Raw genomic sequence first — 20,695 nt, forward strand, 5'->3', positions numbered from 1 at the left:
AGTGAGACATAAAGCAACACTAAGATTAATCAATTTGGGCTAATCAAGAGCTAATCAAGCAAATATAGAGGATGCATACCAGGGCAGGAATTTGACGGGTGTCATGCCCGTCGAAGGCCATTTTGCCCGTCAAAAACATACACATAATAAAAATGCCCGTCAAGTGACATATAAAGTTGAAATATCCATTTTTCATGCAAAAGGCCCCTACAAATTATGCATGTCAAATGACATGTTAAAATTCTATTTTCCATGTCATATATATTATATACATATACATATGTCACTTATTATAGATATGAAGTGTGTATTATAATATATTAATACTATATAAAAAAAATTCCAAAAATATATATGTTTTTTATAACACGCTTAAAATAATATCATTATCATGTAATAATGGTATATATTCTCAAATATTTATTCTTAATTTCTTTACTAATAATATTAGTTGAAATTTGATTGAAATTTTAAACAATAACCTTTATTAAATACATACTTTAAGAAGTGTATAACTCTAAGAAGTGTATAACTCTAGGTTTGATTTTAATGTTTTAAGTTTTAAGTTAAAACTAATTTTTTTTACTTACATAAAATTTTTAGTTAAAATTAAATTTTTACTAACCTTTTTTTCATACTTATTAGTAAAAACATTAACCTAATATTAATTTTATGTATTTCATTATCTTTGTGAGGTAGTTATGTTTATTTGTGCATCTTTGTGCACTTTCTATAGTAATGAAATGTATAACAATGAAGCATAATATAGAACTTTCATTATTAAAATTTGTATGTCAAATGACATGTTAGTTTTTGCACTCTTGTGTCATATGACATACATCTTTAAAAAATGCCCGTCAAAAAACTTTTATACTAACCCGTCAAATTCAAGCCCTGATGCATACCATGTATAGGCCACCAAAGGCATCAATACCCAAAATGAGTCTTCATTTATTATTAAAAGACTGAACATGCTCTTTGTGTTTGTTGCATGTGTAGAGATGAAAGGGATAGAAACAAATTATTTGCATGAAGAGGTACAATAATACCTTTGTAAAATCTTCTCAATTTGGTGGTATCCATTGGCCATGACTCGAAAACTACACAATGTATAGACACATAGAGTTTGGAAACTTATTGTCCTTGATAGTGTTTATAACTCTATTGACCACCTTTTCACCTAACATATTTGAAATGCACATAAAGAACACATGCAGACCACAATATGTTTTGAACATATAGGTGTGTTTTCATGAACCCTCGCATTTGAACTTTTTCACTCTTTCATTTTGTGGAGAGAATTTTGTCTACATGAGACTTTTAAAATTTGTGAAACAAATTATTGCAACATGCATGTTATATCATCAATTTGGGTGCTCTTACATAGCTTGAAAATTAGGGAATTATATGTGTTCATGTTCAAGTATGTCTAGCCTGTTTGAACATTGCTAACAAGCATTGGCAAATGTCATGGTATGGTTGCCATTTTAGCAAAACAAGTATCAATTCATACTGCATACTTTCTATCACATATTAGAAAAACTTGTTTACTAGGCCTAACTTCATTGAGAGAAAAAAAATGCATGTAAGGCTTATATAGGGTGAATATATTCATTGACAAAAAAAATCCTAAGGAGAAACCAACTACAGTCTACAACCATGTACAATTTGCTATGCTGGTAGTTTGAAATTTTTACTTTAAACCATTTATTTCATAGATTTCTTAGATTTCAAGATGCAAGAGTTTTCTTATGAGTTTGATAGCCACCAATACCATAATTTGCTTGTGAAGCTACAGAAAAACTATGGAATTTGCATAAGTATGCCCTTCAACTCATCTCATAGTACACCTCATTCTCCACAAAATATTATTGTATGCAATATGTTACAATGTTCAATTGGCACCAGCTAATTGATTGTACACAATGTCCTTGAATGATTATAGTATGAATTTTGAATGTGAGTGTTGGAGCCACCTAATAAAAGGACATGATAAAAAATGCATAGATGCACCCTTTTATCCATGTTACAAAAGTTACGTAGGTGTACATATACATGGTTTTATTCAATGCAAATGTACGTGTGAATAATACATTATTTGGCAAACAATGCATGATTACATAATTAACAAAGACAACGTGTTTCTAACGCAATGTGAAAGCATTGCCTTTACACATTGTGTAAGAACCCTAGACATCTTGACCAATTACAACTTTAGATCACAAGAAACAAGTACATAAGTTGTATTGGAGAAACAGAGATAACATATGAATCCCGTAGAGCCACATCATGGCCGATTTGATGTGTATATACAATAGCCAAATAGTTTTGTATACCATATCTCCAAGATTACTATGCTCCACTTCCCCCAAACCGCAAATGATCACATGTTCCACAAAGTCGCCTTATCTAGAAATCTATCATTTGTGCTTAAAGTTTTGTGAGATTATGCTTGTGTGTTCAAGTCTTGAGCAAATGAGCAAAGGTTTAAATGCGAAGTCCACTTGAGAAGTCTTGATAATTGGTTTGAGTTATTGTTATTGGTTCAACAAGATTAACATTGACCGGTTTCCTAGCACAAGAGTGGATAAAAAAAATGGTCCAAGAAAGAAAAAGATGATAAATCATATGGTTACAAACTTAAGCTAATTATGTACCATTTATAGGCATCTTCACGTGTATAGATGTAAACACGTATAGATGCAACCATACATATAAGAATTTAGATGCACGTGCATATACAAATGCTCTATGGATCTTAATGTGAAATATATTAAGCATTCTTTTTATCTCTATGTTAAATCTGTTGTACACAAAAATTGCAAGTTTGAAAATGACATCAATTGTATGCTCATAACATTCATATGAGGTTAAATAGTTATTTGCCACTAGCATGGGCCTACAAATAATGTGTGTTTCGTATAGTGCAATCGTTATGCAAATAACACATTCTTTCAACTATCTTGTTCACCTTATATACAACCATATGTTGCCCAACGTAAGCCAATAGTTTTATGATCAAATTTGACATTAATTCCTTAATATGGTTTTAGAGCCTTTGAAGGGAGAGTTACATGTTGAATTTTATTTTTTATTATTTGATAGAAATAAGTTGATCATTGTCGTCATTCTTTTGGGAAAACAAAATTTGGTTAAAAGTTACATGATTGGATAGTTTCATGTAGCTTTTCCCTTTCACTGTGAGAGAAGGGTAGCTAGCTACAAGTGATATGGAGCCAATATGTTATGAAATCTTGATTCAGATATAACAATTAGAAAAAAATGTAGAATTTCTTAAGGCTAGTGGCTTATTCGAGGATGGTTGAAGTCAATAATGGAGGAAATTGTCTAAGAATTGAATATTATATTTGTCAAGCAATAAACAACATACAAAGGTAGTCAACAAAGTTCCAAGTCATGGCCATTCTCATTCTTAGATGTGGAGCAAACAAAAATAATTTTAACACTAGAAAGATTGTTCATAGAATCAATTACAAAAGCACCAGTGATGCATGTACAAATGGGTGATTGATGGCAATAGAAAACCGGAGACTAGTCAATGTTCACTAGTAATAAAAGCCACAAGGATGGGTTCATGAGAGCGGGGTTGATATTTGTTGGGGCTTAATGGATGAATAAAAACATGTGTCACAATAATGATGTTTAACGAGACAAAATAGTTAGCAAGTATCATCATTGGGTTACCTAACCGTCTTCGTACATTGTTCTTCTTATGGTATATGATGGAAAACAAAGGCACCTTCATCTTGTCCAACCAATAAGGATTGGCAGAGGGGTACATCCATTGGAGGGGTAAAGGGAACACATGACTTCTGTCCATCCATTGGGTTTAGAGGGAACACTATCCAATCTATATATTGTCTTTAACCTAGTTTTGAATAAGAGTTGATTATTTCCCCCCTTGACTCTTTCTCTTTCATATTATAGCACCCTAACTTTCTCTCTCTCTCACACAGACACACATTTGTAATCATGATTTGTCTTATAGGCTGATTTTGGCCTCTCATTGAAAAACTAATTTATTTATTTCATTTTTTTTCCCAATCTCATTGGCCATTAACGCGCACGACCTTCTTATTAGCTTGGTAAGGCCGATATTGACACCATCAACTATGCAAGATTTCATGGGGTGACATATACCTCTCACCTTATCATATTGTAACTTTACGTCCTTGTCTCAGTCTCGAGATGTAGGATTTGTAATATTTTTATGCACTATTTTCCTGTTCCACAACCTTTGTTATTGTTATTTTCTTCCTTAAGCCTTATTTCATTTTAGGCTTCTTATATACATTAACATAATTTTTATTTCCCTTTCCCTTTCTTTTGGTTTCACCTCCAACAATTCCAATTCAAACAACGGTTCAACTTAGAACCTCTTGGGTGTCTCAATGACGCTCAAATGCCTTTAGCCTCAAGCCATTTCAAACAAACGACAACATGCAACATATAGCTTCCTAGAGTAGGTTCACATGCAACATACAAATAAATGACATACGGCATGCATCTTGTGCATACAGTTTATCGAGCGAGAGAGTGCGGAGGCACGTTTGACTTTAATGACACCTCTCAAAAATGTAATGGTAATCCACAAAGCGAATATTTTGTCTACAAAGTAATCGTGACAGCTTTCTCATTCTGTGAACCATCACCGTTGATGTGTATGTCGGTATGAGTTCCATGACAACCGATCAAGGCTCCAAACTAGTCCTAGGCTTTCCTGTGAGTGTTGCATGTCACATGGCTTTTACCTTGAGGTGTTTCGTAGGGCACACATTACAAGGGGCTTCCGGATCTACCTCTCCTATGTGAACAAAGGCTTAATATAGCAAGCATGTGCCAAGGGTTGTACGAACATAGATAGATAGATAGGTATGTATGGTGTCGCCTTTAGGCTTTTACCGAAAGAGAAAAGAGAGAAAGGATAGGTAGGTATCACTACTCGACGCACCGAAACCGAACGGGGTCGAAAGTGAGAGGAGGGCTATTGGGAGGTGAGAGGAATGAGAAATGGTTGGTTACTTAGGAATGGTATTCCTATTCCTAAATTCTAATCAATCAAGAGAGAAGAAGAGTAGCCAATCTCTCCTTTTTAGAAGAAGAAGAAGAAGAAGAAGAAGAAGAAGCCCACATGAAAAGGTATTCTCCTTCACAGAAGAGTGTGGGCAAGGCAGGCAATGACAAGTGTTAGGATGAGTACATGAAATTGGTGAGTACTCTCTCTCTCTCTCTCTCTCAGTTCACACACACACACACACAGAGTTTTTCCTTTTCCCCTCTTTACCTTTATCTTTCTTGGGCATGCTCTGTTCCCCCCTCACCATTTCATCTCCAACTTCCCCCAACCAAAGGAGGGACTCTCATTCAGTATTCAGCATCCAGCATCCAGCATCCAGCATCGATTTGTTTTCTCTGTATAAAACATCTGATCCGTTTCATTGGGGTTTTGATCCCCCCCCCCCCTCCCCCCCCTCGCAAAACAGCTTAAAGAGTTACCTATCCCTCAATTGGCTCCTGAAACTCTGCGGAAGTTGCTTGGCCGCTGCATCAATTGTTGGCAAATTTTATCAGCAATCCTCTTGGGTTGGAATTTTATGTGCTGCCGCATGGAGATTCACATGCATTAGATATGTTCTTTCGAGATCCAATGGAGAAATTGCAAGGAATTCAATATAGAAGCGAAGATGTCCCAGCCATGCAATTCTGGCCCATTCAACATGAATTTTTCCCAAGTCAAAAGGCTCAAATTGCATCTGACTTGGAGGAACCAACTGTGAGGAGTAATTTTACCGATGTAAATAAGGCCAAGATAGATGCTTTTGGTAGCATGAATTGGAAGGATTCTTGGGAGTGGGATAGTTTCGTTATGTCTGCCCGCCCATCTTCTATGAATACCAACGCATCACCACAGGTTCATCATGGTTCTTCTATACCCATATCCTCCTCCTCATTCCACAAACGTGAAGCAAATGAGTTGGTATCTAATGAACCAACCTTGCTTGAACTTGGGCTAAGCTCCTCATTATCATCAACAAGAAGAAAAACAGATGATGATAATCTCTTAGCTTTAAAGCTTGGTGGGAATGGTCACATGTGGAGATCAGAGGAAATTCCACAACAGAATGTCAAAAGGAGTAGGCATTCACCACCGGAAACGCAACCTCCCCGGTGCCAGGTTGATAACTGCACTATGGATCTGAAAAATGCAAAGGATTACCACCGTCGTCATAAGGTCTGTGAGCTCCATGCAAAGGCCTCAAAAGCTCCTGTATCTGGCATGTTGCAAAGGTTCTGTCAGCAGTGTAGCAGGTTTGTATTTTATTGTTATATAAGCAGTTGGACATTTGCATACAAATGACTGTACCAATTATGCAATCGTGTCTTATATACTTGTTGCTACATATATTGCACTTTTGCACACATACGTATTATTCTATCTCTGGCTATGAATTTAGTTCTATGTGATTAATTTCACATTTGCACACATCCACCATGCAATATTGTGCTATGAACTTATTTCACATTTGCACACATACCCACCAGCCAAGCTTCAAGTACATACATAAGGGGATTAGATCTATGTTTTTAACAAAAGGAAGTTGATACTTTTTCAGATTCCATGTGCTACACGAATTTGATGACGACAGAAGAAGCTGCCGGAGACGGCTGGCTGGGCATAACCGGCGGAGAAGAAAGAATCAACCAGATGCAACTGCTGCTTTAGCAAGTATTTTGGCTGATCAAAATGCTCTCTCAAAGATAATGAATCCACTAGGTCCACTTCAAGGTTGGGTTTACGCTTTTCTTGAACTGTTTTGTGTTAGTGGTAGACTAAGTAAGGATAAATCAGAAAGTTTTCTATTTCAATAGGTGTGGGACTTTTTATCAATTTAATTGGCACAAACCTATTAAGGATTCATTGGAATGTGCTCCAATGAATCTGGCTAAGTGCAAATTTTAGTTTTAGTTGGTGTTGGCACTTGTCACATCGTAGAAAAATAATTTAGTTTATCCATGAGAAAGAATATTTGTGTAGGAAGTCTGACAGAACATGATATGAGATATTTCACATATTGAGATGAAGAGCATAGCAAATGAGAAATAATGAATTTTGTCTGTTTTAAATAGTGTCATATGCATCAGTTATGGGATTATGCGAGGTTTTTAAACTGGGTAAAAATTTGAAGTGGGGTATTTTGACTGAATAGAAAATTAAGGTTCAAGCTTTTTCTCTTTTTTCTCTCCAACAGCAAAGGATGAAGTTGACAAGCTTCTTAAGTTACTTGGTGGGGGAGAGACACTTTTGGAGACCCTAATGAGCTCAGCTGCAACAATAGGAGAGACATGCAACAAATCTTCAGCTCTAGGGGCTGCAACAACCAATAACCTTGTGAATACAATTGCCAAGTCACAAGTCCTTGGCAATCTGTTGCTTTCGAACCCCAATCTGACTTGCAACTTGTCAGCTACAACAGCATCTACTGGAGCTTCAATTGCAGCTCTTTCTAATGCAGTTCTGTTATCACTTATGCAATCACAACAGAAGATTGATGCAAATGTGAGTAGTGGTGATCATATCCCTAATAATGAAAGAAATTCAGAGATTTGCACAAATGCATTTAGTCCTGGAAAAGTTACCCAGCAAGATACATTTGCCGTGCCCAATTTTAGGGCTCAACCAATTTCTGCTACATTGCCAAACTCAGGTTTAATGGGGAAGCCTATTACACCTCCCATATGTAGTGACAATTCAAATGAATCCAATGGAGATTCTGCAGATGAAAGGATTCATAGTGGTTATACTCAAGAGGGAGGCTATCAAGAAAGGTATCCCAGAAATCTCATGGAAGGACAAATTCAAGATTGTGACAATGAAAAGAACTTCCCAACAGCCAGAGTTCAGAATTTAGGTTGCATAGAGAGTCACTCTCCCGATGAGCATTTTGATACAGTGGTTGTGGGTTCTGATCATTCCTCAGATACCAGTCTCGACAAGCAGGTATTTGTTCTTTCAACATGTGTATGTACTACATATATGTGAGCACACTGAAGTTAGTAAAATGAAATTGACAACTTTGTACTTTTGTGAGCTGGATACTTTACACATAAAGGTTGCATTGTATGTTCAAGAAACTATCGATGTATTCTTTGATTTGTTTGTGCTTTCCCATCTGGATCACCTTTAGGTGACCTGTTACGGGCCTGACCATATAATATCCCATGGTGAGAATTTACCGTAGTATTCTATACACATGGATAAAGTGTGAGGGTTAAACGAGAGTGTAAAGAAGGGGAGGATTACTTCTAATCCTTGGGATTGAGCCAAACCTAAGGCCCCCATGCCAGTTCACACTTGGCCTTATGGGTTGTCTCAATCCCAAGGATTAAAAGTAATCCTCCCCGTCTTTACACTCTCGTTTAACCCTCACACTTTATCCATGTGTATAGAATACTACGGTAAATTCTCACCACGGGATATTATATGGTCATGCCCATAACATGACCTGTTTGGAATCTTATCTTGTTAAAGAATTAAGTTCATTCTCATCATATAGTTCATGGATTCTTCTGATATACAGGAACAAACATTTCAATTGTGGTTTAAGATCTTTGACAGAGGTCCTGGAGATCTGCCATCTTCACTCCGAAAACAAGTAGATATTTCAGTGTCTTAATGTATCTCATTATGTTGATTGGTAGTCTTATTATGAATGAATTTTTAACTTATCCTCTATTAATTTCTGTTTTCTGCATCTCTTAGATGCTTGAGTGGTTGGACCATTTGCCTACTGAAATGGAAGGCTATATCAGACCAGGCTGTATTATACTTTCCATCTTCATATGCATGCCGGTTCATGCATGGGAAAAGGTAATGCTTTGAAAATCCAAGCAATATCCTTACTAGTAAAGAGATGTTGGTCACTTTATTGCTTGCTTATAAATAATCCAGAATATGGATAATTAATAGAGAACTAGTTTACAGTTATGTAGAAATATTGAAGAGAAACTGCACAAACTCGTATGGAGCTCAGAAGGGGAATTTTTGCGTAAAGGCCAAGTGTTGGTGCAGTTAGGGGATGCTAGTGCTCTCATTGTTGATGGTAGGTGATTCATATTTGGGAAAACTAAGTCTTTGCAGCATTCAACTAACCTGTCTGTGCTATAACACAGGAAAAGTGATGCGGAACACAATTCCAAGGGTTATGCAAAGGCCAAATTTGACTCTGGTACGACCCTTCGCTGTAATTGTTGGGGAAAAAGTAGATCTGACCCTGAAAGGTTATGACCTGAAAAGCATGGGCACAAAGTAAGGAATGTCTCCTTGTGTTTATTCTGCATTGATTTCATTTACAATCATAATCATGGATCTCGTTGATGCCAATGTCTTCTTGTGTTGCAAACTAACACTTCTTTTAAACTTTCAGAGTAATATGTTCGTATGAAGGAAAATGTATAGAGAGAGAAGTGGCTTTTACAACTACTTTGCAGCTCAAAAAACGAGAGAGAGAGGAAGATCAAGATTTAACTCCTTTAGAAACTGAAGAGCAGGATATTTCTTTTCATGTGGGGCCTTTCAACAATCAAGGACATGGTTTCATCGAGGTAAGTGGATGGGCAGAAAGAAAATTCAATTATCTTCTTTAGAGAATTCCTTTCTAGAGAGAGAGAGAGAGAGTATATTAATGTCGAGTATAAATCAATCTTTGGGGCATATCAAACATACAGTGTTATCAATTGTCCAAACTACCCAACTGTTCATGGTCAAGTCATTTCGATGATTATAATTGTTGGGCTCATTTTCTACTCAGGTAGGAATTTGTCCAGGATTCTAGTTTTGGTTGCGAGATGTTAGATATTGATACTTTATCATGTGGAAGGACTGTGCTGAGGCCATGTTTGATGGATAGTGGTCATTTGTTGTGCACTCACAGCCCAGATCACATTGATGCTGGAAAATTTGGCATTCCTTTATTAATTAGATATGTTAGGCATCAGCCACAGAGTGTCCAATGCTTTAGATCGGCCAGCACAGGGACAATTTTGGTTATTAAAGCAGAATGATTTTCACATTCGATTTGTTGAGAATCAATCTCAACTCGTGTGAACATGTGCTTATGAAGAAAAGCACAATCTGCGAAAAAGTGCGTGAGCACACTTTATTGTAATCCATCGTGTAGTTGTCAAGTGTAAATGTGGTCAAAGAATATCAAATATTCTTATGACATAATCATACTCGAGTGAATATTTTGATTGGATTCCACCAACCACATTTAATGTGGCAGTCCCTTGAGGACTTGTATATATAACCCCCTTGGCCCATTGTGTTTAGTTGATGATCTTTAGTTTATTAATGTAGTTTTCTCTTCCATGCATAAGTTGTCATCCCCCTACCGTGTATTTTATTATTTCTGGCTATTTTCTGTGATTCCTTCTCTTGCTCACACATGCACTACGCTTCCACATACCCCAACTCTATGAGAGTTAGATTCTTTACACGATTGAGTAGGCTGATTTGGGATCAGGTTTTCTTACTGGCCCTGGATAAAAAAAGACATTGTAGATGTGTTATCTTCTTTTGGGGATCCATTAATCAATGTTACAATGTAAACAATATCTTCTCCACAATTATTTACATTATTATGATGCACTTGGAAGAGGTAGTGCTCAGAATGATAGACATATAGATTGGTACATTAATTCTCTGTAGATAGGTAGACATAATTTGGTATATTCATTTATTGTAGATAGATAGCTATAATAATTCACTGTACATGTAAGATTATCAGATCAGATATATTGTAATTTTTGTTTTCAAAATATCTCTAGCATAGGTTGATCCAAAATGGAGAGGTCTCTGAAGTGAGAGAAATACTTCTAATGGCAAGAGATAATGGCCTTTATCTGTCAATGACAAGGGTCGTGAGATTGTGGTCCATGAGGTTGGGGCCTACGTGCACGGAAAATTGCTATTGCCCAATCTATTGCCTTTGCTATGTCCTAGTTGGGAACCCATTTTTATAGCCCTTGATTGACTTGTAGCATGAGGATTGATGGGGATAAAGAAATTTGTGATTGTTCTTTGTTGATGAGCGTGTGTGGTTGTACTGTTGTCCTTCCAACTCCACGTGTCTCTTGAATTCTAGCAAGAAAAGCCCCAAGTACCGTTGGTCTCATATTCCATTATCTTGCGTAGTGAAACAAAGCCTTACTTAAAGAGGCAATGGTATCTCCCTCTTATTTCATAAAACACTACAATGACAAACATAGTGTTCTTCAGATTCCGCTCATGATTAGACAATTGGCAAATTCTTTCTTCCAAAGGTATTTGTGCATATCTGCCTACTTCAATCTCTAACTAATCTGATGAAGTTCGTGGTTGCTCTATCACACTACATAATGCATAGCATGGATGTACATCCATATAAAATGGCCTGATGATGAATCCATCCTCCAATGTGTGTAAAAAATGTCGTATAGTCGACCATCTGCATACTAAGTGATGGTTTGGGGCTGATGCATCGTACCTTGTTTTTTCAAGTTAATAATATCAATTCGAATCACTCTATTCTTCTCCACTATGGTCATGTTTAGATGGGGACAATCCAAAATATATTGTGATGGGGGTAGTACATTTACACTTATGCCATGTGCCTCGAACCATTGTCGCATTTCAGACCACCAATAATGAACATCTCCATGTTCAACAAGTTGTTTTGATGACATAAGTGCTAACCTTTAGTACCGTCATTTAGGGAGCTCCCAAAGCCATTGGATACAGGTCACTGATCAGGATAATGCCTCGATGATTACAAGGGCTACTCCCATCTTTGCTCGGATTATATCATGGGGCACCAATGTTTTGCTCTCTATAATGTGGGCAATCATTGAGTCTAAAGGTTTCTCGAAATCTTTCCAGTTATTTGCCTTGTTAAGACTCAGTTCCCACGTTTCTACTCCATAGAGAAGAGTTGGTGTCATAAGTGTATCAAATAGCCACAGTTTAGTTCATGGCTCTTGGAATTGCAAATGTGCACATTGTCTTTCAAGAGCATCAAGGGTTGCATATCCATGAGAAAGTCGGGCTCAAGCAGCCTCCATGAGGAGAACCTAGGCCTCGTGAATGTTACTTCTAGGTATGTGTAGAAGCATGTTTCTCTGCCAAGAAGAATTCTGGTTCTGATCTTGTTGCGCAAGCTTGAGTGGTGTTGAACACCATCACTTTAGTTTTATCCATGTTTGCGGACAAACCTTTGTCTGTACAAAATACTTTTAAGGCGTTTAGATGTCTTAGTAGTTCCTTGAGAAAGTCGTGGATTAGCACAATATCATCAGCATATAGTAATATTTTGTATGGCGATACCTTCTAGGCATGCTCTCGAACCACCCCAAATCTCTCTATGTAATCTGATACCTCATCTCTATAGGGACTGAAGAGAGTGGGAGATAGTGGGCATCCTTGTTTTACTCCAATTGTGCTAGCCACAACCCCTGACAAACCATTGGAGAGCACACTTTTCCCAACACAGACTCATATAGGCATAGATTCCCCATTGCATATCTATAGGGACACCAAGGACTTCTAGCTGTTGCATAAGCCAAGCATGCGGTAGAGAGTCAAAGGCTTTTCAGAAATCCAGAAAGCAACAATAAATCCTCTTATTATGGGCTCTACCCTCCTTGATAAGGGCTTGGAGGGTCAATATGTGATCCAAAGTTGTGAACCGCTTTCGAAAGCCTGCCGGTCCAGCTGAATGGCAGCTATTTCACTCTGACCATATACTCAATTCTGATTCTAGGATTGAGCCATATAGTTTAGCCAAGTAATGGCCAATCATGATTTTCCTATGGTTGTTTAGCATCATGGCGTGTCCACTCTTGAGGATTGGCGCAATGGTATGTTCTGTCCATCTAGTAGGGAAACCTTCACACATCACTTTATTAAATATGCGTGCTAGCAATGGGAGCAAGATGTCACAGGCATAGATAGGGATCGACAACGGTTCGGTTTAGGCTTATCCAAGCCAAACTGGTTAAGCCTAAATCGTTTTAGGGTTCTCAAACCTAAACCAAACCAAACCAAACTTAGCCTAAACCGGTTTGGGAAACGACTTGTCAAATGGTTTGGAAACCTCTCTCTCTCTCTCACGATTCACTATGTAGCATAGGTGTTCGTCAGCTATATCGTTCGTTTTCCTACGTTGCAAAACAAACACGAATGATATTCAAATATTCATGTGTGTTTTTTTCCCTCTTTTTCCCCTTTTTCCCCTTTTTCCCCCATTTCCTCTGCACATCAACGCTACGCTCTCCTCTCCTCTCCCATCTAACCTTGAACAATCTGCTGCTTGAACCTTGAGCTTGCATCGTGCACACTAGTCACTAGTGAGTCAGTGACTACACATCTTCTCCCGGCCATTAATTTCTGCATACCAACGAGATTCACGTATGTTTAGGGTTAATAATAGGGTTTAAAGTTGTTTAAACTTTAGGTCATAGTATGTACTATGTAATATGTGCTATGTAGTACAGAAATTTTTGTAATTGTTTTGTAATAATTTCTGTATTTTTTTTGTAATTTTTGTAATTGTTTTGTAATTTCTGTAATTTCGTTGTAATTTTTGTAATTTTTTTTAAATTTCTGTGTGTTCTGTAATTTCTGCAATTTCGTTGTAATTTCTTTATAATTTTTGTAATTTATATCATTTCTTTAATTTCTTTGTTATTAGAATTTACGAAAAAAAGCATATTGTTATGTAATAAGAAGGTAATGTGTTTTTTTTTCCAAATTTTAAAAAATTGTTTACCTTGAAAAAATATTTATCTTATAGTAGATAATTTACCCAAATCATTCTTCGAGGGTGTTTACCATTCTCGAACACGAATGCACGAATGGTACGTATGGTTCATACTATGCTATGTAGAATACAAGCTCCTTGATTTTTGGAAAAAAGAAGAAGAATACAGGCTCCTTGCCTCCCTCCCTCCCTCTCTCTCTCTCTCTCTCCCTCCCTCTCTCTCACGTTTGTGTAGTCTCTCTCCCTCTCTCTCTCTCATCTGTATAGTCCCTCTCTCTCTCTCTCTCTCTCTCTCTCTCCTCGTTTGTGTAGTCTCCCTCCCTCTCTCTCTCTCTCAAGTTTCTAAACGGCTTAACCGGTTTGAGCAGGTTTGGCGAGGCTAGCCTCCCTCCTTTGTGTAGCCTCGCCAAACCGGTTAAGCCGTGTAGAAACTTGAGATAGAGAGAGAGAGAGAGGGAGGGAGACTACAAAGACGAGGTTTGGCGAGGCTCAAGCCGAGCTGAGCTCAAACTGTTAACCAATGCCTTAAGCAGCTCAGCCATACCTCCGGTTGGGATGGGGGATTCATCAAGCCCCCATCCCGAAGTAAGTGCGTGCGTGCGTGCGTGCCTACTTGGGCCAGCATGCACCTATTCTTTCTTTCTTTATCATCTTTATTTCCCAGATCTACAAGGGTATCCCTCTTCTCACCTGCATCTTATTTTTTGGGTTAAGGCAGGCTAAAGCCTAAGCTGACCCTCTAAGCCGGTTTAGCCAAACGGTTTAGGCTTGAGCCGAGCCGTTGCTGGTTCCAATGATCGGTTACAATTTAGGAAGGTCAAGATCATGATGGATTGGTAGATGAGCACTTGATCTATGCCTAGGGATCTTACATTGTGGGGTTAAAAAGGTGGATTCATGTGGTCTTGAACCATGTTGGTGGGGGCTGCCCAGGGATATCATATAGTACCTTTGCATATTCATGCCATACCTGAGGTGAGGTCATTTGTGTGGTAGGTTACCTCATTAAACATTTTCCATGCTCTTTTACTCTTTTATCATTGGAACAAGTGATACCAACTATTTTGTATGACTCTACCAAGTTTGGGTGCATTGCCTGTTTTGTGGGGAAAGGCATTTGTGGCTGATTTATACAATGACTTTGACAATCCTTGTGTACTTCATCTAGGGGTGTAACTGATCCAAATCTAACATTCCATACTCCAACTATACACGTCAATTGTCTCTCGAATAAATTGGTATTAAACCAGTTCACTCTCATTCTTAGCATATACATCCCTTGTGCATCCATCTTGACCTGAGCATAGATATGCATGATCTGCTGCGAAGGTAATTGATCTATCAGATATAGTGAACTCTGTTATTTGAGGTATAAGAGGTGGAGATCCCATCAGGTAATCGACTGTGCTGGCACCACCTTTTGGGTTCCAACATGCCGAACCATCTGATCTGAGCAATTGTGGCAATCCATTATATATCTCAAATCCGTCACTTCCCAAGGCTAGAAAATGTTTGCCATATTCCGTTACTTCACACATATCTTGAGCTTGTCTCTTTAGATCAACCTCTTCTGCCAAAATATTAATGTCTTTTTTTAAGAGGCTAAAATGGTCTTTAAGACCAAACCATAGACTTCGTCTTCAACTAAAATAATGGTAACTAGGTAAATAAAATAAAACATGACTTAAGAATCTCGTTATCGATACATGTAAGATTCTCAGGTGTGTGTGTGTGTGTGTGTGTGTGTGAGAGAGAGAGAGAGAGAGAGAGAGAGCAAATGGGTGTAGCTCAGTTAAGGTTGCCCAATGGAGTCCAGGAGGTCATGGGTTCAACCCCTACACTCCTCAGTGGCATTTAGTAAACTAAGAGATATGTATGTGAGTAATAGAGATATGAGAAAAACTGGGTTTTGAACCCAAGATGTGGTGCTAGTAGTGTAACAACTTCCAACTAGGGTAAGCTAATTACCATAGAGAGATGAATAGATAGCTAGATAGATTCTTATCGTCTTCGTAGGTCAAATATGACCTATGAGAGAGAGTTCTTCGGATTATTTTAAATATGTGTATTTTGTTGATTAGGTGGAAGGGCAACTGGTAAAAGGAAACAATTTTCCCATTATTGTTGCAGACAAGACAGTTTGTGATGATGTTGGCATATTAGAGGAAGAATTCACGAGAAATCTTGGTAATGGTGTTATGGGAGGACCCAACAAAGCAGCAGCTGATATTACTCACTTTTTATACGAGTTTGGTTGGCTTTTACACCGAAATAAATGGAAGTTACATTACATGGATTCAGGACTACACAACTTTTCGTCGGAGAGATACCAATGGTTGTTACGGTTTTCTGTGGAACGAGGCTATTGTGCTATAGTAAAGAATATCTTGGATATTCTTTTCTGTACAAACCATGAGTCGACAGAGCATGTAAATGCAAAGGCCCATAAGATTCTATCTGAAACTAACCTACTGCATATTGCTGTTAAAAATAACTCAAGGAACATGGTGGAATGCCTGCTGGCATATAATTCTACAACCTCTGTTCCTGATGATCAACAAAGATATATTTTCAGGCCTGATACACCCAGCCATGGTGGACTCACCCCTCTTCATGTTGCAGCTAGCATGCATTCTGGTGATGAAGTTCTTGATGCACTCACAAACACTCCAGAAGAGGTATGTCGATCTTGTAATCTTGCTCAAAGTGATTTTATGTTGCTATAACTGATTGTGGTAGTTTTTTAACTTGCTAGAATTGATTGTGGTCTCACTTGAATGAATGCTAAATTTGTTGTACCAATGCAGCTCTGGGCAAAAGCATGGACAAGTGCAAAAGATTGTGGTGGGCAGACTCCTTTGATGTATGCATTAGCCGCAGGCCGTAAGAACTCTATAAAATTGATCCAACAAAAGCTGGGAAATAGAGAATGTAAACGAAAAGAAGAAACTGAAAGAGCCCCACAACATGTAGCCCTGAATGTTGATGGAGATAACAACATAAACTCATCTTCACCAAGGAGTACATTATTCACCAATAAAATACATGCATATACTTGCAGAGGCAGAGACCTACTTCTAACGCAAAACCTTCCTCTTCGGATTCGTGGTTTAAATACTGGATCCTTGTATCGCCCCTTCATGTTGTCGATGCTTACCGTTGCAGCTGTGTGTGTATGCGTAGGTGTACTGATGAAGGGCCCTCCGAGTGTTAACTTTGTCCCAGGTCCATTTGTATGGGAATCCATTAGGTACGGTCCCAAGTAAGAAATTAGTTTCATCCAAAAGGAATATCCTTATGTTGGGCACTTCTGAGCTTGTATGTGCTCTCGTACTATGCTCTCCGCAATTGTTGTTGGACAATATAGGTGGGTGGGCGTGTATTTTGTTTCAAAATGTACTTCTCTATTTTTCCCACCTCACCAACTTCATATCACGGAGAGAACAAATTATTACCTCGACGAATAAACTCAACGGTGTTTTAAGGCAAATGAATGCTCGATAAACACTTGACGTTAAGTCAAGTAGGTTCAAATAATGTATTATTTTACGACTTATTCTCAAGGGACATTTGTTGTTATGTTCCTACTTATGCAGAGGGAGAATACCTACAAATGTATGATGGGTCAATGTTGGCTTTAAGCATATGTAATGCGACATGGTCACCATTGGTTATGTTATTGCTATCTATAGGTGTAAAATGAGTTCAATGGTCATGCTAAGAGTCTTTTCATGTAATTAGTATAATAAATAGATGAGTACTATAAAATGAACACTTGGCTCAACACTTCATCGTTTTGTGCAAAACCAGACTCGGCAAGGGCAATTAGGACGCTCTTAATACAAAACCTTGGGATTGGACAATAACTAAAACATGTTTGTATGTTTTGAAAGGGTTTCCTAGAGTCTAGAAGTTTCATCAAACTCTAATTTAGAAGGTCATGTTGCATGATCTATGAGCTTATGCATTAGCTCAATTAATCCTAGCAACTTGTTGCATGAACAAAATCAACATATAAAAGAAAAACTTGAATATTGAAAGAACTAGTGACCCATACATTGCCTACTATAATTCAATGCGACCTTTTTGCACTTGCACATGCATTATGATAGTGCAATTTTTTCCCCATTTATATCATGTGTAACAAGCTTTTACCAAAGTAATTGGCTAGATGAATGGCCTATCCCATTAGTTAATGAAATGAGATTCAAATTTCAAATTTAGCTATATTAAGTGAGCCTAAAAATATTGAGAATTATGTTCGTCTTTTGGGCATTGATTTAATCGAACGGAACAACCATTCGTCTACAAAACTCTACCTAATCAGCAATGAAACCTAGTGATGGGAATTAGATGTTCGTAAAGAAGGCCATCGCGCCTTTTACCGAGACGGGCGAGTGATCATAAATGATCGTACTACTAACTGACGGCGTGTGGCCCATGTGACAGAAAATGCACTTAGGATGACCCTATGGAATTGTAATGGCGCACTCTGGGCACACCCCGGCCGCCTAGAGGAGATACTAAAGGTATCTGATATACTTTTCTTGGTAGAAACACATCAGAGCCCAAATAGAGGACTCCCACGGGTCGAAGGATTCCGTTGGGAGTCCGCTTTTAGACAAACCTCACGTCGACACACTACTAGGGGATCTGGAGGTGTCGTGATACTATTTCGTAGAGAGCTACATAATAGGATAGAAATAATGAAGATAGACCCAGAAGCTTGTTTTATGTGGGTGAAAGTCTCCACAAGCAAAGACCATGTAGTATTTTTCGCCATTTGTTACTTTCCCCCAAAAGGATCTCGTTATAATATTAGTGGCTTGACGAGATTAGTCGATGAAGGAATGCCACATGAGCCTTCTCCATACGAACCCCTATCGGATGACATAATCCGATATTCTTCCCAAGGAGAAGTATTTCTTGTAGGAGACTTCAATGCGAGAACCCAATCCCGACAATGCACAGTATTTCAGATGAATAGAAACCTAGAAATGGTAAATGTTGATCCTTTAGACATAGGCACCACACGTAGATCAAAGGATCAAGGTGCAGACGCCACGAGCTTTGGCCATCATTTGCTCGAACTTGGCAGTCGGCACCAGATGGTCATATATAATGGTTTAGCTAAGTGGCCGGGCTCGGAAGAGCTCACATGTTTCCCACATGGAGGAGGGGAAAGCACAGTTGACTATCTAATAGGGCGCCCGGAAGCTACCCACATGATTAACTCCTTCTTAGTGGCCCCATGCCCTATTGGCGCAGACCATAGCTTCTTATACTTCGAGCTAAAATGTGATATCTCTAAGGTCACCAAGTCTAGTCAACCATGCCATCACACCACAATACATTTCACACATGAGCTCTCTGACATATACTCTCAACATGTTCAGGCCCATCTCCCCTCCATTGATCCCTCTCTACCGTTAGAAAGCCTTAGTACAAAACTCACACACATCCTTCACTCCGCAGCAGCTAGCAGTTTCCCATATACAAAACACTCAAATCAAGGTAGATCAGGATCAATGCCACAAAATAAATGGTATGACGAGGATTGTAGGGACCTACATAGACAACTTACAGTATCGCAACTCAATGGTAGTATTACCTCCACACAAGCTCGCAAAGAAATGCGTAAGATGACACGTCGTAAGAGACGAGCGTGGGAGGCATCCCAATACTGGGAACTATACCATATGCTCATGAGTAGCGATTGCGCCACGGCATGGAAGAGACTACGAGAGCCAAGACCACAAACACCCTCGAAGATCCCGAAACTTGGCACACATATACAAAGAGACTTTACCAAATCCCAAACCAACCACCTTTTCCAATGCCTTCCACACCCCGGCCTACCACAGGGACACTTTTCACGACCTCTAGGGTCATGAAGGTCATAAAGAAATTACAACATAGGAAGTCCATGGACCACACAGGATTGCGAGCAGAACACGTTATATATGCGAGAGAGTGCCTAGCTCCCTTGCTAACTCCAATCTTCAATCGTGCCCTTGCGGAGGGTTTTCCACCACAGTGGACTATGAATACAGTGACCCCCATACATAAAGGGGGGGACCCCATGGACCCAAATACATATAGGACCATTATGATAGGCCATACCCTTGCTAAGTTATATGGTGCAGTAATGGAAGCAGAGCTTAGCGACTACATGGAGACCCTAAACCTTCGTGCACCTGAACAAGCTGACTATAGACGAGCCTTCTCCACTATTGATCACATCTTCACACTTAGATGCCTAATTGACCAAACTAGGGCTCGCAAGAAGAGATTATATTGTTGTTTTGTGGACTTCCGCAAAGCCTTTGACACAGTCCCTAGAGATCGGTTGTTTGATAGACTTAAAAGCTTGAGGATACCAGATGATATGGTATGGGCCATCTACGCACTATATGAACAAGTGTCCGGGTGTGTCCAATGCCCAGGTGGCCTATCCAATCGTTTCACTAGCACTATTGGTGTAAAACAAGGTTGCCCCCTATCACCGATGCTTTTTGGGATCTACATTGATGAGATCACAAATTTTATTGCTCGTGAGGGAGGCACCGGAGTGGTCCTTGGGGATACGCAAGTTCATATCTTGCTCTATGCGGATGACATAGTTTTGCTCTCTGAATCCGAACACGACCTACAGAGGCACCTCACTGCCTTAGATGACTTTTGTGTACAACGAGGATTGGTAGTGAATCTAGGGAAAACGAAAGTCCTTATCTTCCACACATCGGCCCAAGTTAGAGCTAAGTGTCACCTAACTATCTCCCATAGCCCAATCGAGGTGGTTGGATCGTACGTATATCTCGGAGTCACTTTTAGTGCCCGCTCAGGTAAATTTTCGATGACACAGGCAGCAAAGGATA

At 38.8% G+C, this 20,695-nt stretch overlaps 1 protein-coding gene across 1 annotated transcript; it reads left to right on the forward strand.

Moving 5' to 3' along the window:
• Positions 1-5,505: 5,505 nt before the first annotated feature.
• Positions 5,506-17,401, forward strand: LOC147858590 (squamosa promoter-binding-like protein 1). Its single transcript, XM_087326463.1, has 10 exons — positions 5,506-6,330; positions 6,636-6,808; positions 7,272-8,020; positions 8,601-8,675; positions 8,783-8,890; positions 9,005-9,122; positions 9,193-9,328; positions 9,447-9,624; positions 15,899-16,495; positions 16,625-17,401. The coding sequence occupies exons 1-10, from the start codon at positions 5,651-5,653 to the stop codon at positions 17,081-17,083; spliced, it is 3,273 nt and encodes a 1,090-aa protein (XP_087182589.1). The 5' UTR covers positions 5,506-5,650; the 3' UTR covers positions 17,084-17,401.
• The last annotated feature ends 3,294 nt before the right edge of the window (positions 17,402-20,695 follow it).

This window comes from Azolla caroliniana, unplaced genomic scaffold (assembly GCF_043228905.1).
Source record: "Azolla caroliniana isolate FFs.n. ecotype wild unplaced genomic scaffold, voAzoCaro1.0.p SCAF_10, whole genome shotgun sequence".
NCBI lineage: Eukaryota > Viridiplantae > Streptophyta > Polypodiopsida > Salviniales > Salviniaceae > Azolla > Azolla caroliniana.

Coding starts and splice junctions, on each gene's coding strand:
- LOC147858590 (XM_087326463.1), top strand. CDS start 5,651: ATGTTCTTTCGAGATCCAATGGAGAAATTGCAAGGAATTCAATATAGA. Junction 8,676..8,782: donor CATCTTCACTCCGAAAACAA/GTAGATATTTCA, acceptor TGCATCTCTTAG/ATGCTTGAGTGGTTGGACCA. Junction 8,891..9,004: donor CGGTTCATGCATGGGAAAAG/GTAATGCTTTGA, acceptor ACTAGTTTACAG/TTATGTAGAAATATTGAAGA.